This window comes from Bombus huntii, chromosome 12 (assembly GCF_024542735.1).
Source record: "Bombus huntii isolate Logan2020A chromosome 12, iyBomHunt1.1, whole genome shotgun sequence".
Taxonomy (NCBI): Eukaryota; Metazoa; Arthropoda; class Insecta; order Hymenoptera; family Apidae; genus Bombus; species Bombus huntii.
Genome location: NC_066249.1, coordinates 8062550 through 8086250, shown reverse-complemented (window position 1 = coordinate 8086250; position 23701 = coordinate 8062550). Strand labels below are relative to the sequence as shown.

Here is a 23701-nt window from a genome sequence, read left to right as displayed (position 1 = left end):
GCTGGAAGTGTAATAAAGTTAAATATTTCCCAAGTTGTTAGGGTTATTAGTAGCACCGATTAGAGTTATTAGTGGCACCGCGTGCAATTATAGTCCGATAGCTAACCTTTTCAACGCTATCAATTGGAAGCGGAATGATCTTTTTAGCTTCTTTGTCGTATCTTGATCGAAATAAAAATCCTCCTTTCGTCCCATCTCCGCTATTAATATTTAAGAAGTTTGCTTCAAGAAATAATATAAAAATAACCGTTTGTAATCGCCAAAAGTGGAACGAAACACCATTATAGTAAAATCAGATTTCTAATTTTCTAGAGTAATTTATAAGAAAACGATACAGAGAAATTGTTGTGCACCTTTCTTTATTCTTAATTATTTGGTTAAAGACGCAATCCGAATTATAGACATAACTAGGATTTACTGTATCGATTTATCACACAACGGTACATATTTCTTTTATTTTCATTGGAAGAATTCCAAAATTTGTAAATAAAATCGGTCTTTTTGTAATTTTAAAATATGTAACTTGGTAATAGAGAAATACGACGTTTTTGACAGAATTTCAGAGAAATATATTCGGTCTTTGGACAGTTAATTTGCACATACGTAGAGCAAAGAAACGTAACAGCTAGCTGATATCGCGCGGGAAGATATTTCCTTTTTTGCCATTTCTACGATGCTAATCTATGATGTGGAAATAACAGCAAACGATGGAAGAGTTCTCGTAAATTGGATCGGTGATGGTGCGCTCTGAATGTTTACGGAAGCGCGCTAAATAATACGTATATGTATCACGTATGAAAAACGTATCTATCTAAGCGTCGCGTCGTCGAAATCTGAACAAATTTATTACGCGGCCCAATAAAACAGACCGGTCTGACGTTAAATCAGATTATCGATCTTCATCGATGACCGCGGTCGTGTGGCAGCAAAAGTGTGACTGCCGCGTCGAAATACATCATCCCAAACTCGTATATCCAGGCTAAATGTTTTGTTTCACCTGGTGCTCGAGGCCAGTTTGGCGTTTAGGTGCGCCGAACTGTCTGTAATCGGTTTACGATCGTAATTCACTTACATCGGTGATTCGGTGACATCGGCGCGGTGACAGGGAGGAAAAAACACGCAGCGGGAAAATAGTTACGTTCGGATAACCTGTAAAATATGATTTAACGGTTGGCTGGGAAACGAATTTAGGAGGTTGGTGAACGCGAGGCAACAACGTCGATCGTAGATGTTGTACGACTAGGAATAGAAAATATTAGGATAGTGAATTATTTTGTTTTTCGATAGACGCTTTATTATTATATAAAGCTCCTTTACTATCGAGTCTCGGTTTCTAGAATGAATTCGCGGGACCTCTAAGCTTTAAACTCGTTTCTCCGTTTCCTTCGTACAGCTACGAGAATCGACGTTAAAATTCTTGTCTCGCGCTGCGAGGCAAGCGGTTTGTAATTACGGAAAACTTTTGAAAGATTACTCGGATAATGGAAGTTTGTGCCGGCGCGGATGCGAGGCATCGTCGCGAGAATCGATCGATCCACCGCACGAGCCGTGCTATTGCTGCAGTTAGGATCCCTTGAGCGACAAAGAAGCAGAAATGTACGACCTCTCGTTTGCCCCGAAGAAGCTCGCTGTAATGAAGTGTCAGACGAAGAAGTGGCGAATGAAAAGACTTCAACTCGAGAGCGAAAATAGGTCTCTGAAACGAGCCCTCCAGTCATTCGGTATCGATGTGTGATATTTCCTAGCTTCTTCCTTTATGAATCTCTTCTTCTTATTCTCTCTCTCTCTCTCTCTCTCTCTGATTCGTAATTGATTAATTGGAATTCTGTACGGATACCCTTGTGATCGCGTTTCTCTTCCTTTGCGAGTTAGTCGTTTAATTCGAGTCGAAAGGAGCAACGTTCCGTGCAATTAGTGCTGTAAAGAGCGAAACGGCAGAAATTATATACACTGTGACCGGCTCGTTCGATGTCGATAGTTAGCGAACGAGTGTCTCGAAACGAGCGTTAGGTCGTCTTATGAAGCGCCAACTGTTAGGAAGATTCTGCTTGGAGGATTCTCTTAAAACATCTTCAGTTCAAAGATATCGATCGACTATAATAGACTGCGCGTTTATGCGAACATGCATTTATGCGAAATTTCAAGATGCAAAAATGCACAGAATGCATATAACGTGCAAACATACTTATATGAAGTATCGAGGTGTCTACTTTTTAACAGGTAAAAAATTTGCACTCAAGTTGCAGCTTTCTTAGCTGTATTTATAAAAATATAAATTTCCATAAAAATTCTCAGTCCAGTTATCATATTTTAGGCATTCGATATTCTGTTAGTTTTTTCATAAAAACTTGATGGATCGCTCACCTACTGCTAATAAGTAGCTTACACCTTTGCATCGAATAGATTGCTTCTCTTTTTCACTATGTTGTATCGAATAGAACATTATATCAAACTTTAACCATCGACCAATATCACAATCGACAAAATCGTAGTTATATTTCATGCCTGTGATCCGCGTTTCTTCGTTTGTGCTTTGCCTGTACTATTGCCATAATTCACAAAATTTTTCGCTACATTATGTACTTTACGACATAGTACTGCATAGTATTCAGCCGAGGTTCTACTAGTAAATTCCGTAATAGCAATACAAACCGAAGACTGTTTGCGAATGTAGACCGGAGCTTCCTAGCTTCAGGGATTTTCCTTTAAAATTCAGAGCGCTTTCTTTGAACGGTATCGTGCACGTGCACTGTTCCGAATGTTTCTAGAGATTAGATGTTTTCGTGTAGGTGTAAATGCGGATGAGATATCGAAGCCCGATCCGCTGCTAGTGCACTCCTGGGAAGAAATCGAAAGGCTGCAAAATGCAAACGCGGTGCTCCAAGATAAAGCGAGGGATCTTGAGGAAATTCTCGCCGAGCGAGATTTCTGCGACGATCCTGACGCCACTTCTTCAGAGAGAAGATGAGATATCTTGGAGAGGGTTTTGGCGCTTGAAAAGAAAGAGTACTACTGCTCGCTACTTTCTCCTCTTCGTACACTTAGACCTCGTTTAATCGTTTCCTCTTGCCAACAACGAACCATTGGTAGCAGAATGATACGCGTTATCGATCCTACGTATCTGTACATTTCGGTTAACTTTGCTCAAACAAATCTATGACCGCAGAAACGTTCATATTTTTATTATACGTATCAATATCGCATGTACGTAATTTATAGTAAATTTAATCAAACCGAGCCTGAAATCCTACAGATCAGACAAGAGTTTTTTTTTTTTAGTTGTTTACATTCACAATTTGTCCGATTTGGACATTTGGTAGAATTTTTTTGATTATCATATGGGTGGCTACCCCCAGCGGAGTACCATCTTCGTGTTTGTTAGGTTATATCCTTTGTGAGATCTGTTGGGTGTTTGCTTTTTAGTCTTCTTTCTATGCTTGATGCGTTGATCGTTTCCGCTGCCAGCCGGTTCGGGTGCGTTGCTATTCTTTCTCTGTACCTTCTTGCGCATCTGCTAATCTCCTCCTTGACCGTTGGTATTCCCAGGTCTTTCCGAATGTCCTCGTTTCTAACGTACCATGGAGCGTTTACTATCGTTCTAAGAATTTTAGCTTGCATTGTCTCTATTTTGCTTATATGGCTGATTGCTGCTGTTGCCCATAGTGGTATTATCAGACAAGAGTATAGAGTTGGTAGGAGAAGATCCAAATGTTTTGTATTTCCAAAGCTGATTAATTTTATCGCTTCAATGTATCTCTTGTAGCGAAACTATCCATGAAACGTGCTGATTTGAAAATTTTTTATGACCTCGGTTGTGCAACGTGTCAAAGAAACTTTGTTGCCCTGGCAGATTGCGGGACACGGTATCGGACTCGAGGTTTGAGACTGGCGCACACCGAGAAGGACGTCAACTGCCCCGCGATATACCGTTTAAAGGACAAAGTGCGTGATCTCGTGAAACGTGAATTGGCCGAACAACGAATTTCCAAAGTTGTGGAGAAATCGATCGTAACCTCGGTGGACCTTTCGAAAAGCCGCGATGATCTGCGTTTGGAAAACGAACCTCTTCTTTCTCAGGCGACAGACTGGCGTAGTGCATTGGCTGAGCTCGAAGGAAAGGAAATGCCAGAAACGATATCGCAAGCGGCCGAAACAATCGCAGTGCCGGAGTATATTGATATTTCGGATTTACTGGATAAGTTGAACAATTGCGAGGATATCGTGGCTGATCTAAGAAAGCAGTTGGAAGAAAGAGTCGAGCAGATCGATGCATTGAACAAAGGATTGGAATCGATGGTCAGTCAAAAAGGTTCTTTGGAACGGATAGAAGCCACGAAGGAGCAGCTCAAGAGGGAAGATGACGAGGTATTGATATCTAGATGATTGAAAACTCGAAACTAACGTCAGCTGGTGGATTGCAAATAAGTTCATAAAACTTATTATACAGCGATGAAAGTTGGTTTATATTGCGAAACGATAATACGATACATATCGAGACGATAAAACAATTTGATTTGATGCGAAAATGGATTAGACGACGAACCTTTCTCTGTGTTTCTTTTTCTAAAGGGGCATTTCGATTTTAGAGGTAAACGAGGAAGAATTCGCTGGTAGTCGTTTAGTGTGAACGGTCATTAAACAATCTGTTCGTATGCTCATCCCTCGTCAAAACAGCTTCTTCGTGACGAACAGCTTCTTCGTAGAGATTAGACCGAGCATCATTGACGGATCATCGTTAATCAGCGGTTAATCCCAGTCTTTAATCTTCGCTCGAACTAGTGACGATGATGTTTGATAAAAAAGATTTTATACCCTTATACACGCGTATATGTGTAGGTAAGATCTTAGAATTCTCTAAACAACTTCTCCTAAAAACAGCATTGCACTAGTGACGTTATCGTAGAACGTATGCCAGCCTCGAAATTAGCAGATTTATTTCATTCGATTAACGCGAGCGACTTTTCCATTTGCAAATTCTGGCGAACTGATTTTTCTCTCGTAATACGTTAAAGCGTTAGTCGGAGGGTTTGTCGAGGAGACGAGGAGTCAGCAGTTAGGAGTGGAAAGAGCGAGTAAACGGAGTGCATGCGTAATTAATATTCAAAGGTGGAAGAGGGATTAAAAAAGGATATTCTTCTTTTGGCCACACATATAGGAAGCACAATGAGAACAGCATCGGTTTAAATGTTTTTTAATGTGTCATATTGAGTTACGTATGTATAATACCCTTTAACGAGGTTACAAATTACGATATTAATCAAAAGCACGATACCAATTAAAAAACCATAGCTTCTCTCTTAGATCGCAGGATTCTTGAACAACCTAAGACAATCACAGACAGACTTGTTGGTATTATCTTCTCTGAAATTGGAAGTGGGAAGTCTAAAGTCACAGTTACACGATCTCAAATCAGAGAGAAATATTGAACGAACTAAACAAACAGCGAGAAGCACCGAAGTATAGAGTCGATCGGATAACAGACTTACCGGAGCGGAGGAACAAGTTGGGGAAAGACTACAAGAACAAGACGGCAGAATTACAGTCAAAACTCGACCAGGCAAATGACGAGATCGATGAGTTGAAAGCTGAGATAACCAAACTGAAGAATAAGTTGGAGGAGCGTAAGAAGCGAAACGCGCAGCTGGAACAGCGTTGTCTGGACAAGCACGCACTTTCGGAGAAGCTACGCGGCTTCGAAGGAAAGCTTGCGGCCGCGAAAGCGATAACAGCGAATCTCGAAAAACGAGGCGGGCATCTTAAGGCGAGACGAGGAAAATTTGCCGAACGAGCTGGACGAGGCAAGAAAACAGGCGGAGGTGTTGTTGACTGGACGACTGGAGGACGAGAGGGCGGCCAGGACCGCGTTGCCGAAGGAACTGCAGAGAAACCGAGATGAGATTGAAAAGTTACAGAGGGAGATTTTTGGTCTGAAGGAAGATGGACGCCGAGAGCAAGGAGAAGGACAAACTTCGCGAAGCGTTGCAAGCATCGGTCGGCGAGAGCGAAAAGTTAAGGGCTCGGTTAGAGCAGCTGAAGAACGAGAACGACGGTCTGATGGAAAGGACGACGGAGCTAGACAATTTGAATAACCAGCTAAGGAACGACTAGGATAGCATGAAGCAGGCTTTGCAAGCAGAGATCAACAAACTGAAGCATGAATTGGCCAAGGCGAACCGAGATAAGCAACAGTATCGAAAAGCAACTGGAACAAGCGATGGCTGAGAACGAGAGAGCCTGAGAGCCGAATTGGACGAAGCTGGTAAAGAACTTAATAAACCGAAGTTACTTGAAGGACGAGCCGCGGTACAGCCTCGACGAGATCGAGAACGATTCTTTGAAACGAGATATGAAAGCGTTAAGGGATGACCTTGAGGATTGCAGAAGACAAGCGGAGGTGCTAAAAGCCGCTGCTGACGCGTCGAAAGCGGCTAATGATAAGGAACTCGAACTTGCAAAGATGCAACTGCAAGTAAAGAAGTTCGAGTTGAAAAAGAATCGCTTAACGAAGGAAAATGACGATTTCGGATCTAAAATGATGGAATTACGAGGAAAGTTGGAGGAGTTGGATAAGACAAAGGGAAGAAACGCAGACTTAGTCGCTGAAGTAGATCGTGTTTGAGAAAATAATTGGAAAAGGCGTTGGAGGACATTGATCCGAGGTTGAAATCCGAAACAGGTTCCTTGAAGGATGGACTCGATAATTGCGCGAACGAGATGCGAAAGCTGAGAACCGACAGCGATCAGCTTAAATTAGAGAATCGAGCTTTCGAGTCTGATATTCGCGAACTTGACGATCGTTTAACGAAGGAAATCGCCAGTCTGAAAGCGAGAAACGCAGGATTGGAACGGAAACTAGAGGCATTGGATAAATGGAAGTCGAAAAACGCGGATTTACTTGGTGAAAATCGATCGGTTGGGACGCGAATTGGCAAAAGCTTTAGAGGATATCGATCGATCGAAATCCGAGGTAGGTTCTTTGAAAAACGGACTGGATAAATGTGCTGGCGAGGTGGAAGTATGAAACTCAGGCAATGGACGGCGAAAGGGGTCTGAGACAAGAGATCGCCGATCCGAAGAAATTAATCGACGAATTGGAAGAAAAAATTGCTAAACTGCAGGCAGACATAGATCATTGGGAAATGAAGAACTGCAAACTTCAGTTGGAGATCGATGAATCAAAAGCTGATCTTGATAAAGCATTGAAAGATTTGCTCGAATGCCAAGAAAATTTCGGGTATTTTAACGTTAATCTTAATAATAACGTTAAGCGTAATTCTTCGTTAAAAATATTGGAAATATCTTTTATACGAGGAATGTCTTCTTCGTTTATTAATCGTAAATTAATTGAAGAAAGAAGCGAAACTCGAGAGGAGAAGGCGATACACAGAAAGCAGAGAGCGGAACTCGAACGCAGAGGACGTAATTGCGGAAAAATTGAGAGCAGATCTTCGAAATTGCCAAACTGAGAACGATAGACTGTAGAAGCAATTAAACGAAATGGAAAACGAATTGGACGAATTAACAAACGTAAAGCATCGTATAAAGAATGAGATCGATAAACCGAAGAAGACGAACGTGACCATAGAAGCAAAGATAATGTCTCTGGAAAGTGAACTTTCTGATTTGTTAGACGAGAAAAAAAAGTTGCTCGATGAATTCTATCGTTTATGCGAACAGCTAAATAATCGTAGGAACGAGCTGGAGGAGCAGATGGCCGCGAAAGATACGGCCAAGGAGGAATTGGCCGACGCGAAGAAACAGCTGGTCGCCCTAAAAGCGGCGTTGGACAAGGTTCGCAGCGAAAACGATAAGCCAAGAAACGAGAACGAGGAGCTGAATGTAGAATTAGCCAAGTTGAACGAGCAATTGGAAACTCTGAAGGACGAGAATGCGAACCTGGAGAACGCGAATCCGAAGAATGAAAACACGAATCCGAAGACGGCCAATGCGAAATTGGCGGCGGAGTTGACTGGAACGAAAAACAAATTGGCAGAAGCGGAGAAACAGGCGAACGATCCGGAGAAAGAGAACGGCGACTTGAAGAACAACATAGCCGATCTCGAGAACACGGTGAACGAGCTGGAACCCTTGAAGAAACAATTAAAAGATGCTAAGAAGGAGCTGAATAGGCCGAGGTCTAAGCTAAATATTAGTTCGAAATCGGCGAATACTCAACTGCAAAAATATTTAAATAACGCCATGGAGGAATGAAATAGATTGAGGAATGATTCGAACAAATTAAGAAACGATTACGACAAATCGAAGTCTGAATTAGATGACCCGAATGAGGAGATTGTCAAGCGGAGAACGAAAGATCGTGTAATGAATTGATAGATTTGAACCCGGAAAATTCGAAACCGCGGGACGATTTAAACGAGGCGAAAAACGAAGCGAATAAATTAAAATCCGATTTGGATAAATTGAAAAGGGATTATAGCGAGTTGCGGTTGGAATTAGGTAAACTAAGGGACGAGAAGAATAGACGCAAAGAACGCGATGCTGCGTTAGCCACGGATCTGAACGAATTGAAGAAAGGGAATGGCGAGTTAAAAGATGGGAACGAGAAACTGAAAAGCCAGTTATTCGATTGCCAAGAGGAGAAAGAAAGGCTACGCAAGGAATTGGAAAAGCTGAGGAGAGAAAATGCCAAATTGAAAGAAGGTATGATAACTACCGTTTCAATTTGTTTGGAATTCAAATTAGAAGGGTAAGTGCTTGATCTTTTGTTCAAGTCGCTTTGCAAATTCCAGCAGAGTGGTTAATGAAAGGCATTTAATATCATTATTTATCTTAAGCAGTATCAGATATAATTTTACAGTAACGAGCTTTTCCTTCTATTTCGACTTCAAATTACTCGTGCTTTGATATTTGTGGATTGTGAAACGAGTATAACAGATTATAATAGTAAAGCCACAAATTATTCTTCTGCACAGAATTAGTTAAATTGAAAGAAAATTTCTCATTTGTTGAAACTTATATATATTTTTTGAAAAGTATTGGTGCAGTTGACTACTAGAAATTATAATATTCTTTCAAAATTGAGAACAATTTCTCATTTGGATTGTATTATCTTTGGAAGATTCTGCAAGGAATGACATATTAAATTCCTTATGTCACTGACATAAATATATATATATATATATTGTTAATGAAATGAATTTCATGTAGTGAAAAAGCTGGAGCCCGAGGAAACGGAGATGGACAAAGATATTTTGGACTATGGCTGTGATTTTATAAAGGCGAATGAATTACCGGGGAAGAAATTTGAAAAACGACACGAAAGTAAAAATTATATAGACTTTTCTGCAAATAAAGAACGCGAAAGATCCGAAGACTGATTTTTGAAAAAGCGCTTTATTCATACATGGAAATGTTTGACATATAGGTAGGTACAAATATTTTTTGACATGTTATACGAATATTGATGCGTTACTGAATCATGTAATATCGTTATATTGTATTATCGACGTTGGTTACCGCATGCAAATCACAATGATATAGATTAATGATATTACTTAATAAGTGAATAAACCTGATAGATTCAATAAATCATTCTGTACTCCAGAAATTAATAAACGCCTCCGTTCTACTAAATCGAATGTCCTAAATGTATCTTCAAATTCGATTAAAAATTTAAACGATATAACTTTAAACAAATTTCAGTCACAATTCTGTTCATTTATCAAAAAGTAGAATATTTCTAACTTAATCGTTAGCTTTATCGATTGAATTTATTCCGTGTGACGAACATTTTTTACTCGTGTTTATAAAAATATTCGTACTAGTTAAATATTGGCGGTCTATTTATGACAAATGATCATCTTTCAATCTCGAAAATGCTGACATATTATTAATCGAAACAACGTGTTCTTTATCTCTGCAGTCGTTGAGATTGACACAGTTAGCAGAGCTTCGCGATAAGATTGGCCACTTGGCATCGGAAATGGCGCACCAGGACAGCAGAGCGGTGCCGTGCGACGATTATGGATCAGCGATTCCGTCAAAGGCGGATTATAATATTTTGGACCACCGTATAGCTACTTTGCAGAAACAGATAGCGGAGAAGCAAATGGAGGCGGACTGGAAGCTCCAGGAGCCGAGGAGGGCTCTTCAAAACGAGCAGGCTAACTTAATTCGAATCTCCGATCGGATGAACTTTGAGAGAAAACGCAATTTGAACCTTCGGCATAGCATGGATGATTTACCGTAATACGCTTTTCCTTTTAACCTCGTTCATCGTTGGACGATCGTCTTCCCCAAGACGTTTCACGGATGAGAAGAATTATGTTCCCTCGGTTCTCGAAGCTAACGAATTTAACGAATTCATGGTACGCTATAAGATCAACAGGCTGTACGAGAAAACATGGGTCTTGAAATTGTGCTATCGACGATACATCTGTTTCTTGTTCAGCGTCGTTGTGATTGTCACGTAATTTTTGGGGTTAGTTGATGAAAATAAAAAGTAGCTGAGCCGTAACACAACTATTAATTTTGTTTTAATTAAACTTTATTATGAATTTAGCAATCACAATGTAACACACACTGAATTAACATAAATCACGATTCACTCCAACCACGTTATGTAAGACTTAGTTACAACGATACGTTAAGTACGCGACTGTTATAAGGGTGGAGACCGGTATAGATATGTTGACTATTCTAAGGATACGGAATAAGTGAGTCTTTCTGGCGATACCATGTCTGAGGAAGGCTAGGGGTGGGTGTGTCTAAGGACACGGGACTATCGGATTTGTCGATGACAATTTTGGTTAAGGAAGTGAGGGCAGTAGACACCGTCTCCGATTGGATAATAAGACGATTGGTGGACCAGGAAGGGTTTTAGCCGCCCTCGCGAGAAAGTTGCTAACGGAACATACCAGATGTGAAAAAAATCAACTTTCTAAGCTAACACGTGGTAGACAATAGACGTAAAGGGAAATCTAAGACAGGAAATACTCGCTTGGTCCGAAGGACTTTAACTATGAAAATGCCAAGACCCCTGGTGGGTACTTAAGATTATTGAGGGTGCGCACCAAGAATGTGCAGACATCTGGGTGCCATCCTGTCCGCGGTGTGTGGCCTGGTCTCTGATGTGAATTGACGTTACATGATCACCGATGTAAGTATATGTAAGTAAAAAGAGTATATCGTTACAACGTCAACATTCGGACTTTCTTGTATGACTTGTTCTTCTCACGTTAGTTCGGCGTCTCTAAATGTTTAATACGTGAACAATGGAAATTACTGGACGAAATAGAAGAAGGACCTTGATGTTTGTAGGAACGCGAACAATTTCATTGTAATTCGCTCATAATTCTGACGGTTGAATGCAATTTAAAAGAAAGGTACTTTGTAATTATATTTCAGGTAAGCACAATCCAAAATATCAGCAATTAAAAGAACAAAATTGAGTTAGACGTGGGAATAGAACCAGGTGCCATTGCTTGCTTCGGAACTTTAGGAGCGTACAGGCACACGAAATCATCGGGCGAAAACGCGAGGATCGTTTTCTCAGCGACCGCCTTCTCCTTATTGCGACGTCAAATCTAAAGAATTTCGGTGACAACCAAACCGCTTTATGTTCTCTCGCCTAATTATACTTCTGGCAACAGTTCATCGATGGCGAGCGACATTTGATTACTGTAGCAAGCGTATACATTGCATTGTTACCATAGTCGTACGTTCTTGCTTACGCGAACTCCGAGTTAAGTGGATAACCTTGTATGTAGAAAAATTTATAATTGGAAACGTGCTGCAAATTTGCTCGTTACAAGTGTTTATAATACTGTCCATATCTATGTACACAAGGCGAAAGACAAATTTCATAACTTACGTGGATTTATAGTATGTTTTTAAATACAAGTTTCCCCAAAACTCTCCTCTCTTAGAACTTTTAGATTAATTAGTTATGAGCAGAAGAACTTTGGATCCTAATTAAAATTTAAAGAACTTGGGGTTTCTACAGCTTCTCTCAATAGCAATCTACATAAGGACGTATCATAAATTCACGAGAGTGCTGTAACTTATAATTCGAATCGAAATTTGTCGGAACTGCAGTTCAATTTTCTAGGCATGTAGTCCTGTATATAAACTTTATGTCGTTAAAAGAAACTACCGGTTTCCTTCCATTTATTACGTCTATATATTTTTAGAAAATCATATTTAACATTTCGATATAATATAACTTCTTGTTTATGCTGCGAGAGAATAACTAGGTAAAATATCTTCCTAACTAATAAATAACACTAAAAAAAGAGAATCTCCGATGTATTAAGAACGAGTCAGCAAGTAAATCTCGTATCTACGCAATAAATTTTCTTTATCCTAAAATCTATTATCTCGAAGATCTCGGCAACGACGAGAATAGATAAATCCTCGCTGTTCTTTATCTTTTGGACGTTTCCCTTACAAAAGATATCAGAGACGCGCGATTTTTCCAAATCTACGGGCCGACAACAAAATTTCTCTATAAAACCGATGTGTGCCGGGGATTTAGAACGATCAAGCTGGTTCGCGATCGTATAAATTACTTCTAGCCGAGTAATTTAATCGCGTCGCGTCGCACCGGTTACATTCTAATTAACGAAGCGCAGCATAGAGGAACAGATAGGAAGAGGAAGAAAAAACGCGGCGGCGGCCAATAACGAGCAACGTTCTGGAAAACAGTAACGGCTAATAACGGGCAATAGATTCGGACTGGTCGCGTTTGCTCGATTTTGCGCGCGGCAACGCGATTTCCTGTTTCGTTTTGTGGCACGGTGTTGTTCGATCGAGATTAATTCAATTGTATCGTGGACCGCATCCGCTCCCACGACTTTATCAGCAACTGTCGTTGGTGTGGCTCGCGTGTTCAGTGTACAGCGTGCAGCGTGCAGTGTGCAGCGTGCAGTGTGCACGTGCACGCCACGATGTCGCGATGGTACGCTAACGGATACTACTGACAAAGAGTACACATATAATTGAAATGCGCGGCTAGATCAAGTGGTAAATGAATTGACGAAATCCATTTAACCGTGTGTCCATCCAGTCGGAATTGGAATAAGCTCGTAAAGCGTCCGTGTATTATCGAAGTGATAGCAGGTCGTCAGTTAGCGTTTGCGAAACTTCCGCTTTCGCTTCGTCGATTTATGTTTCCAGGGATAAATTGAATTTCTAACGAAGGCGATTCGTTCAGGAAATATTAGGCTCGACGCATTATCGTTGAACTACAGATGTTTATGCAGAATGCACATTAATGCACATGCACATATTTTCGTAGTAATCGACTAATTACTAAACTGGTAATTTTGACAATACATTTAAGTCCGCGATGGAGGTTTTGTTTTGAGAATTTATTATATAGTGACCGAGAATGCATCGATTGAAAATCGGAATAAGCGATTTAGAAAATAATTATTTATTCATGGTCACGATTTATTGTATTTCTAGGATCAAATGTAAGAAGTATATGTATTGTAATGTTAACTTTTTATAAGAAACAAATATGAATAACTGTATCATGTACGATGTCACTTGAAACGTGAAATTTTATCGAGATGTTCCGACGATCGAGGTGTTCTGCGTTGATAACCGACTCCAGGCAATCGTTGCACGACACCGAGCAAAATCTAGTATATCAAAAATAGGTGGAAATGTCGGAGAAAGATTAACGTTAACATTATGATAAATATATTTGCCTTTTTTGAGAAACGCTAGTGTCCAGGTTATTCGTGGGGTTATTTAGGTTCTCGGGTAGATATTCTCGAGAGCAAGAGTTTCATCGTGAAAAGAATGCATCAAAGATATCGTATATTTATCTTTTGGCCAGTGAGCGATGTATTGCTTTAGGCAGCAGCGATAACTCGTTCGAGGTCAGGAATCGAAAAATAGCGGATACAGGTCACGTTATGCCCGTTTTGTCGATTAACTGGGAGCATGCCAATGTTAACGGTCGATGAGCTGCCTTATTTCGTATTCTTTTCAATATGGTCACGTGAAGAGGAGAAAGGCCACTGATAGAAGCTGCCTCCAGACCGAGAAGATCATTTTTGTTGATACACAGGCACATTTCTCCGAGAAATTTCAATTTCTGACGGATGCATTTAGTTTTAGGCGAGAGAAGAATGAGGCATAAAATGTAAAATCAGAAATTGATCATTTTTCGAACTCTCGTTCGAACGTTTCGATCGATCATTTACCTTGTTTGCTCATTCAAATTGTACGGTTTGCTCTTAAAACAATCTTTAACCATGTACGGTGGAGAATATGTAGGTAGATAGAAAAATTCCTTATTTCATGCAACAGAACACGTTGTGTTCATGTAGCAGTAACATTCTTCAAGTTGTTTAATTAGTTAGCGGTGTGTGCAGGAAATAAGTACGGTAAATAAAACAACGAAAGAATTTACATCTCATCGAGACGCGTCTCATGGACCTTTTTGAATAATTCCGCTTCCTTAGAGGAAAATGACGAACTCGTATCCATTGGAAAAAGTGTTATTTGCATATTTTCTTCTCACAAATACTCGAACGATCACCATAGCGAGACCAGTGAATTGTCTAATTAAATCTCTTTTCCTCATTTGATTTCTTCTAATTAGACATGAAAGTTGGAAACGAACGACAATCAGATGTATGTATGTGTACAGTAATTAGGTAAATTAATCGCATAGTCTTAGACAAAATTTATAAAAACGAAAATGGGTTCATATTATCCTCTCTATTAATAATATGTATTATAGTTTATATTAAAATCATAATCATACCATGCAAACAGAGTGATTAAAATACAGGTTAAAGAATTCAATTAATATATTATCATATAATGCATGTATATTAATGCATGCATAATTCATGTTAAAAAGCAATTATATGTTCTTGTAATGGAAACGAAATGAAATTATGTAAAATACATATTTGGTGATATTGTGAAAATCATGTTTTAACTAATCATAGTAGGTTACAGAATTATTTGTATCATTAAATTAATATTCATATCAATATTAATGAATATTAACAATACAATTTTTTATAGGCAATAGTAGACGTACTTACTGTTCAAATGGGCGAATATACGGTTGATCTTGGACTTCGTATAAACGCAAGTTTTTGAGGTTGCAGCGGACCCAAAATCTATAGGAGTCCCTATAATAAGAGCAATCAACATGGATGGCGATAATTGTCTTCCGGATCCGATGTGTAAAAAATTTGATACTGAAGAATGTAATACAGACGAGAATTTTTTATTTATTTTTATCAGCTTCTTATACTTGTCTTTCTCTCGTTATTTTTTCTTTTAATATCTCATTATATACCTAATAAGATATTATTATATTATATATCTAATAATAATATCATTATATATCTAATAAGAGAACTCGTCTTGTATCGTATACTTAAGAAGGTTTTCGTGAAAACGTTAAATGATTAATTTCATACTTTAATAGATTTCAGGAGGTTTACCAACAGTCGCAACAGTTATTTTTACCATGCTATTTTAATTGTTATCTATCTAATCTATATAATATTTATCTACACGTTAAAAGCCAGTACCTGTTGTTGGACGATTCTGGAAAGACCTTTCTCTCCTTCAAATGTTACATTGCGTCGACCAAAGCATGCGATCTTCGAACATCGCACAATTGCGCGAACAAGTCGAAGATGTCACGGTATAGGGACAGTTTTTTCGATGGTATAGGGAAATCGCGTAAACTAAATTTTACGATATCCTTGTAGATGAGAATCATCGAATAAAATTTAATAGAGCAACGCGTAACGATGTCTTTTATTTCTTACGATACTGTCGTAGGCCATAAAATACGATATTTAGATCGACTAGAGAGTGATAAAGAAAAAAAAAAAAAGAAGAGAGAAAGGTAAATGGAACCATAAAATAACATCGCACGTACCTTATTTTCTTTTTCTTACGACGTTAACGATCGAGTATAAAACAAAATGATATCTACCGCTGTATCGAATATATCGCTTTTAAATTTTAAATGTTGTTGTACAATTCGATTACGCGTGTAAAGTTTTAATATTCTCCGAGTGTTACTGTGCAAATATCAAACGAGATGAATTCTTCGTCGATCGTTCATTCGACTCCGCATCCGAATCTGAATGTTATTCTCAGTAGCAGTATGGATAAAATGCTATTCGAATATTTGTGTCTTTTCTATACTATAACGTTGTTCAGCCATAAGCATACGAAGGAGAAAAGTGATGTCTTTATTCTAACTTGGATACTTTGATACGTTTATGGGACCATTTAATCGATAAGTTGTTGTAATTTCAAGACTTATCTAAATAGTAAAAGTTACAAAAGTTATCAGACATATGATCTAAATGGATCTAAATTATCGTAGAAAATTCTTTTCAATTTCTCAATTTCGGAGGCTCTTTTCACAATACAGAAATTACGTATCCTGATCATCATTCTCGACAACGCCAAATGCTTTCTTCGAATATCAAAACATTTGAATATTAGAGTGATATTAATCATCAAAATTTTACAATATACTCGAGTTTACTTGAACATAAATTAAGGAACGAGGCAGCAAAGTTAATAATAGACGCGTGTCAACACATTTAATTATATATTTGCGTGCCTTTTTCCGTTTTTTCAGTAGAATTATCGTCTACGATCAAGAGATTTCACATCGAGATAAAAATAATGGCAATTCAGGGTGACATTATTAAACAAATCTCTATGTTCAACAGGACTTGTTTACATAATCGAATACGACACAGATCAAAGCTGCGTTGATGTCTCGACGAGCTTCGTACGTTTATTGTATACCGAAATATTTTTTCCTTTTCCAAGATATAGCATTTAAGGTAAAGTTGTATCGTTGTTATACTTTAACATTTTTTTCTTGCAAAAATAATACCATCATTCGATAAAACTTCTTTCGTTTCTCTTCTGCAATTCGCGGATGAGGAATATTCTCATACCAAACTATTTCGATAAACACACACCGACATTTTCATGATTGAAAATAGTTTAATGTTAAGTAGTTTAACTTACTGTTAAGTAGCGTAAAAAAGATTTCAAATCTATTTTATCTAAACGAAATACGAGGATTACAAAAATTTAATTATTTGTCGTCCACTGATATATATATCAGAAATCGACTTGTTTCGCCTGTCTTCTTCGTGCGAGTTTATTTTCTAGGCGATAATAGCTATTTGAAAAAGTATTATTGAGAAAAACCTTCAGTTTCGGATATACCCTGAAGAAGTAAACTGATCTCGAAAAACCAAAAGTATGACATTGATCGATCATCGTAAAAGCTTAAAGATCTAAGAGTCAAGTATCATGCGAATATGGTTGTTGCAAGCGATATTGAAATACAAGACTCTTCAGACTTCTTATTCAGCTCCTGATTTCTTATTAAACCCATTTTCTTCCAGATTAAATCTACATTTAATCAGAAAATGCTATGTTATCCGTTTTATTATACCCGACGTCAATATAAAAAAAGGGCAATCCCGTGACATGGAACTATTTTTCAATGATGCAAATGGGCCAACGCACCATTACCATATTCTAATTATGCATATAGGTCCTCCGTCTTTCTCCGTTTCTCAATGTTATTCTCACTCACCGCATTTTTTTTTCTTTGTCGCTATCACGTCGGTCACGTGGCGTTGGTAAAAATGGTGAAACACGAAAGTGTGCTCTCACATCGAAACGTAGACCGATCTAAGATAAATGAGAGCGATCCCATGGAAAAAGGTTACGGCCTCTGATGTCATCAGTCAATTGGAGTCTAGAATTTTATTTATTCAAGGAGCACGCTATATTTACAAATATTAGGCGAAAGCAAATTCTATGCTTTTAATTCTATAGTTTATAGCGCTTAACGCGTCTATAGTGCCGACAATTGATTTTTAAAGTTACGTATCGTTTAGTATTAAGATTGCGAAGATATCGTGAAACACATGTAAGTACAGTACCGTGCGAAATTCTTAGACTCCGATCAAACGGAAATGTTTTATTTATGCAAACATAAAAATAATCGATGTTTTCCAATTCTCTTAATTTTTATGAGGGTTTTAATTCGAGAACGTTGCTATATACTTGCTAGCAACGTCCAAAAATCAAAATCAACTTGAAAACTAAGGCCGAACGGCGGAATAGTTTTGCATATGCATGTACATATATGGTTATAAGGGAAAGTTGTTCAAAATCTCAACATTTATTTCACAGTCGTCGAAATCGTCGAGATGGCTCCTTTTTCCTAGATATTTACCATAATTAGTATCTGGAGTGTCCTTCTGTTTTCGATATCTATTTCTTGTATACATTTATACTACTAAGTATTTCTACGATATCATCTACGATTATATTAGATTGTATTAGACGATTAGTAGTAGAAGGCAGTATCTTCGTAAACAACGAATAGAAATTAGGGGAAATTAGGGGATACATTTTTTCGATAGTGTTCCTATATTCCTAGAATCGCTATATTCATAGGTAAATAAAATGAATTTCTTTGGAGTTGCCTAACTGTATCGTTTTTCCGTATAGACTTTATCAACGATTGAAAATTGACTTTGTCAACAGCGAGGAGCAATCGTACTGTGCATTGTATGTAAATGTTTTGGCAGCGGAACACACGCTTTTCGAGTAAGCTGAGGTATCGCTTACAAATCGATAGCCGACACACGGTGGTTCATATACGTAGGAGCGTTTTACTATTTTGCCACGAAATATCGAAAATTGACACACGAACGGTCACTATTATCAAAACGTTCACTTTGATATCACCTTGTTACCGTGAAACACTCTGCTCTAAGATATAACGTACGCGCCATACGTAATGAACGTATTAGCACTTCCGCTACCTACGTATACTACCTATACATATATGTATGCATGTAGATGGAAGAGCAGCGTCTCATTGTCAACTGTGTACGCCGTATATGTACGGTGTTCCACGTTCACACAGTGATTTAGAAAGTAAATATATCTGGATAGTTATGCAGAGGCGAGACGAAGACGGGTCATCGACATCGTTGCACTTTGTGACCCAAATAGCAAACAGTTTTTAATTAGAGCACGGTTATAGCGAATGGGTGGAACACGAGTTACCACAGAGACAATTCTGGAACGTAACGCGTAGAATGTAGAGCGGTATATGTATTTTGCGTACAAGGAGCTACCCTAGAAGGACATATTATGTACAAGGATGTATAGAGATGACGCTATCGGCGAATGTGACAAACTGTATGATTGACGCGAAAACTGCTTCCAAAAGTATCTTCGTTCAATTGCATCGTCGTTTACACGATTGGACGCGTGTTCGAGGACAGGAATTTGTATGACGATACTTCGAACGACTACAAAGATGCTACTTACGAACGATCCATTATAAGTGGTAATCGCTTGAGACTTACTCGAGATTCCTGACGTCCTTGTGGTCAACAAGAATTCAGACTGGATAGCGTCGATGTATATATTAATAATGTACTATACTACGAAGGATCCATGTAGATGGTAATCGTTCCAGGTATCTTATACTCTTGACATCTTCGTGGTTGAAAACAATTTAGATTGGATAAAGCGTGTTGGTGGTTATGCTAATAATGGTCGTCCTACGTCCGCTTTGTGTCCATAGTCATTCTATTTTGGAGGATCGCAGGAACTCGTACGAAGCAAAACCCCGGACGCACTGTGTGAATCCATTGCATAATTCATAAAGGAAGCTCTTGCATCGATGTATCTGGGTCCTTCGCTAAATCTGGTCCTGGAACGAGTGGTGAATTTTTAAAACACCAAACTTATAGGAACTTGGTTACCGGGGACAAGGCTTTTCGAAAAACTGTGCGAGCATGTGGTACTGTACAGTAGTAGTGTAACTCGTTTTGGCTTTCGTCTAGGAATGTGTTATAGTTATCGTATAATAATTCATAGGAATTACGAATTACGACGCGAACTTTACGTTTGCGCTGGGTACTAACATTTTGCTCGTAATTAGATTACCTTTGTGATGTTTTTGAGGAACTGGATGCATTGGACCACTTTCTCTTACAAGCAAACTTTTACAAATACCCGGCAAGGATTCAGTATCCGGGAGAAACTATAGAGGAGAAGAACGAAGAACGTTGCAAAGGTTGTTTTCCCCTGTTACAGTACTTTGTAACAGGTAATGAAGTTCATTTTTCTTGTATTATAAAATCTACTTTTCAAGAACATCCATCATTGCCTTTATAAAGAAATTATAGAGAAGTTGATATTCGAGATTCATTAAAGATTGCAGCATTATCTGAATTTACTTTTGAAGAATATCCATCGCTGCGTTGAAAAATATCTTCAAGAAGAAGATACAATGAAATTAATATTCGATATTCACTAAAAAATTAAAGTTTTATCTAAATTTACGCTATTAGAAAACAATCGCAACGCTGCCATATAAAGAACGAATATTTCAACTCACGAGTGTTGGCGATATAAAAATAAGTTTTATTGTAAATATTCGACTTAAAATGGTTCCCGATTTTCTTATAAATTTCGCGAAATTACGTATATAATGATACGTATATAATGAGTGCGGAGATCGAGTTGACATACGTCGTTTTGCTCACATTAACGCATAGTATATCGCCTAACTAACTCGTGAACAGATCCGTGACACGTATTTCATAATCGTAAATCGTAATTTCATATTTTTCGAAGCTAGCTCGTTTTATCGTATCTTAAACGTACTATAACTTCACGGAGTAAATTAAAATTCGCCTTTTACAGAATGACTATTGTGATTTGGCGATTATGATGAGATTACAAAATTCCTCGAATTCCTTATGCAAAACAACGTACGTTGGTATGCAAAGGTTTTCAGCGAAATTCCGAAAGCGATTCGTTAAAACAAAATTTCAACGAATATTTTAAATATATTTCAAGAATTTCTACCCTACGGAGTGGTCCACGATCAGTCGCCACGATATTTCAATTGTTACTAACATATATGTATACGAACGATGCATATAAAACATCGTTTCTGCGAACTCTGAATCTCAGGACGATATAAACATCGAATTTTAACAAATTGTGCGTTTTTATTTGTCTTTATTTATTCATTTTTGTGTATTTATTTGTTGTGTTTTTATCCCGAAGAACGAGAACGTAATAAAAAGGAGACAGTTGCCTGATAACTTGTCCCATAACTCTGCAAAATTTCGAAAAATTCGGAATTTTTTGATTATCCAAGTTCCCTTTTATGATACGGCTCGTCGAGTATAGGGTATACAGTGCAAAAACGAGCGAAACTAGGCACAGTCGTATCAATTCGTGCAAGAACGCATAAAAATTCGTTCGAACGCGCGTGTGTCATTCATTCATCTTCGAAGTTATTTCAGTGTGTACAAGGTAGGAAGATTGTTGCGGTATTTGTCCACACCGAGCGTACAGTTTCCTTTGATGTAGCGACATTCAGCAAAATCACACGGGTTTTGACGCAAGTTAGCATGTATATATGTATATCGTTCAAGCTAGCCGCTATGGAGGTTGGACTAGATTTTTTTTTACAAAACGATTTCAGCATATTTCATGTGTCATAGAGCATATAAAGCCAGGTTCATAAATGCTTTGTTAAAAAAGTTATAACAGGAATACGTAAGATAACAACCGACCGATCATTTATTTGATCTTCACACGAACTATAGAGTTAAATTCTTTATATTATTTCCGAAATAAAAGTAATAAACTAATTGGAATAATTCATTATATTGAATTATCATTTTTTGTATCTTTATTTCAAATGAAATTTTCTCAAGCGTCTATCAGCCTCGAACTGCGAAGAAGCCTTAAACAACTAAAGAATAAATTTCGATTTGCAAATAAAAAATTGCTGATGGTTAGAGATACCGGCGGAGAAATATTTCACAATTCTAAATGTCAAAAGATCAAAACTAATCGAAAGATAGTGAAATGATGCGACGATCAATTTGTATCTGACTCATTCCGTGCGTATTTAATGAATTAGTAGAAGCTTCGAATTTGAACGAGTATATATTTGTATTTTATTTTAGATCTTTGACGTCGAATATTTAGACATTCTTTGTATAAAAATGTGAATCTGAAGTATAAATCTGAAAATGTAGTTTTCGAACTTGTATTGCTTTTCAATTTATCGATTTGGTTAGACGAATCGATTGTCTCATCACGATTCAGGTAGAATCAGTAGAAACCAACCGCGAAACTCTATCTTTAATTAATCGCTTAATTATTGTTTCATCTTAGAGATAGAAATTTCAAACACATGCAGTACAGTTGTAGATGAAGAAAATCAGTCAGGCAACTCTTCAGTGGTCACGTACGATCAAACGACGAAGAAAAAAACACGGAACGGGATAATCCAACCGGACAGAATAATTTCCTCTTTCATAAACACGAGCAGAAAAGCGATTTTGTTACTTTTCTTCCATTCATTTCCGTATCCGTCGTAGACTCTTTCTTTTTTCTTCTTGCTAACAGTTTAGTTTGTCTCATCAGCTGTTTCTCTTGTAGCGGGATTACTTTGATCGCGTCCGTGTCTCATTGACGAACAGGCAAGCGGGAAAAGTTCTATTTCCGGCAGTAGATAATGATGGCTGACAGTAGCATGCACAATGGAGCGAAAGAGCGATGGAAAGCAGGAAAAGAGGAAAAGAGAAAAAGAGCAAGTGGCGATATGTAACGAACGATCTTTGTATCGAAAGAAGTAGTATATACTTGCAAACTGTATAGTAATCCAACGTGACTACTTCAATGTGACACGTGCTATCGTTATCGAGCTTTTCAAAGTTTCTGACGTCGATCAATTCTCATATGCATAATAGGCAGTGTATAAGTACATATGTACGTAAATTAATATTATTTTACATAACTCGAGCGTCTGAAAGAATGGACTTTTTTCAAGAATTCATTTCGAAGGACCTACGCGAGAAATAGATTTCGGTACGATGTTGTATATAAGAAAGTCTGATCCTTATGATATTTTTCATCTTCGTTATCGTCGCTAATAACCACCTATATATGTATAAGCAGTTGGTACGATGTTAAAACCTGCTAAAAAAGATGCAACTCTTTGCCATAGATTTTAACAGAAGTTGATTGGAAGGAAATGCATATGTAGATATTTTTGCAATAGCTTTTACAAAATTGCTGGTATGTTTAATAGTTTAGACTTATTTAAATTGAAAGATTTTACGCTATTCCTTTATGGCGCTATAAATGTCACGAATATCCTTTGTAATGTGTGTATTTTTAACCCAAAAAATACAAGTTATCGATTTTTAATAACTGCATGCTTTGAAAGGCCAGGGTGCTTTGAATTTGTAATTGTTTGCTGTACACGCGAATAAAACGAACGTAACGCATAAAAAAGAAGTCGGTTGATAAATGATATTTTATAGCTAGCGTATATCGTGATAAATGTAATATACCCGCTAAACATGTAGCATATACGTTTTATCCGCACCGAAAACTTATTTATTTCGTGCAATTGTAGACGATTCGATAAAATATTATTTACAGAGATAACGGAGATAATCTGTACCAAAGTAGCACGGTTTACGCGCAATAAATGATACTTTATCACGACTACGCGCAATTGGACAAAATAAATTCTGCCAAGTATTTTCCACTTGTTATAGGTACGAAACAGTATTTTATCGAAATAGGAAACTCGCATTAAAGATAAAACCTCTTTTGCATTCGTGTCACTCTTGCGGTATTAAAT

General features: G+C 37.9%; 2 protein-coding genes across 2 annotated transcripts in view; both read left to right on the top strand.

The window, feature by feature from the left end:
* LOC126871920 (hemicentin-1-like) overlaps nt 1-23701 on the top strand; it is a 104444-nt gene that overhangs the window by 16833 nt on the left and 63910 nt on the right. The gene's annotated exons all lie outside the window — the stretch shown is intronic.
* Nucleotides 7032-10210, top strand: LOC126871979 (coiled-coil domain-containing protein 102A-like). Its single transcript, XM_050631404.1, has 5 exons — nt 7032-7234; nt 7692-8152; nt 8335-8661; nt 9169-9305; nt 9884-10210. Exons 1-5 carry the CDS (start codon nt 7032-7034, stop codon nt 10208-10210), a joined length of 1455 nt encoding a protein of 484 aa, XP_050487361.1.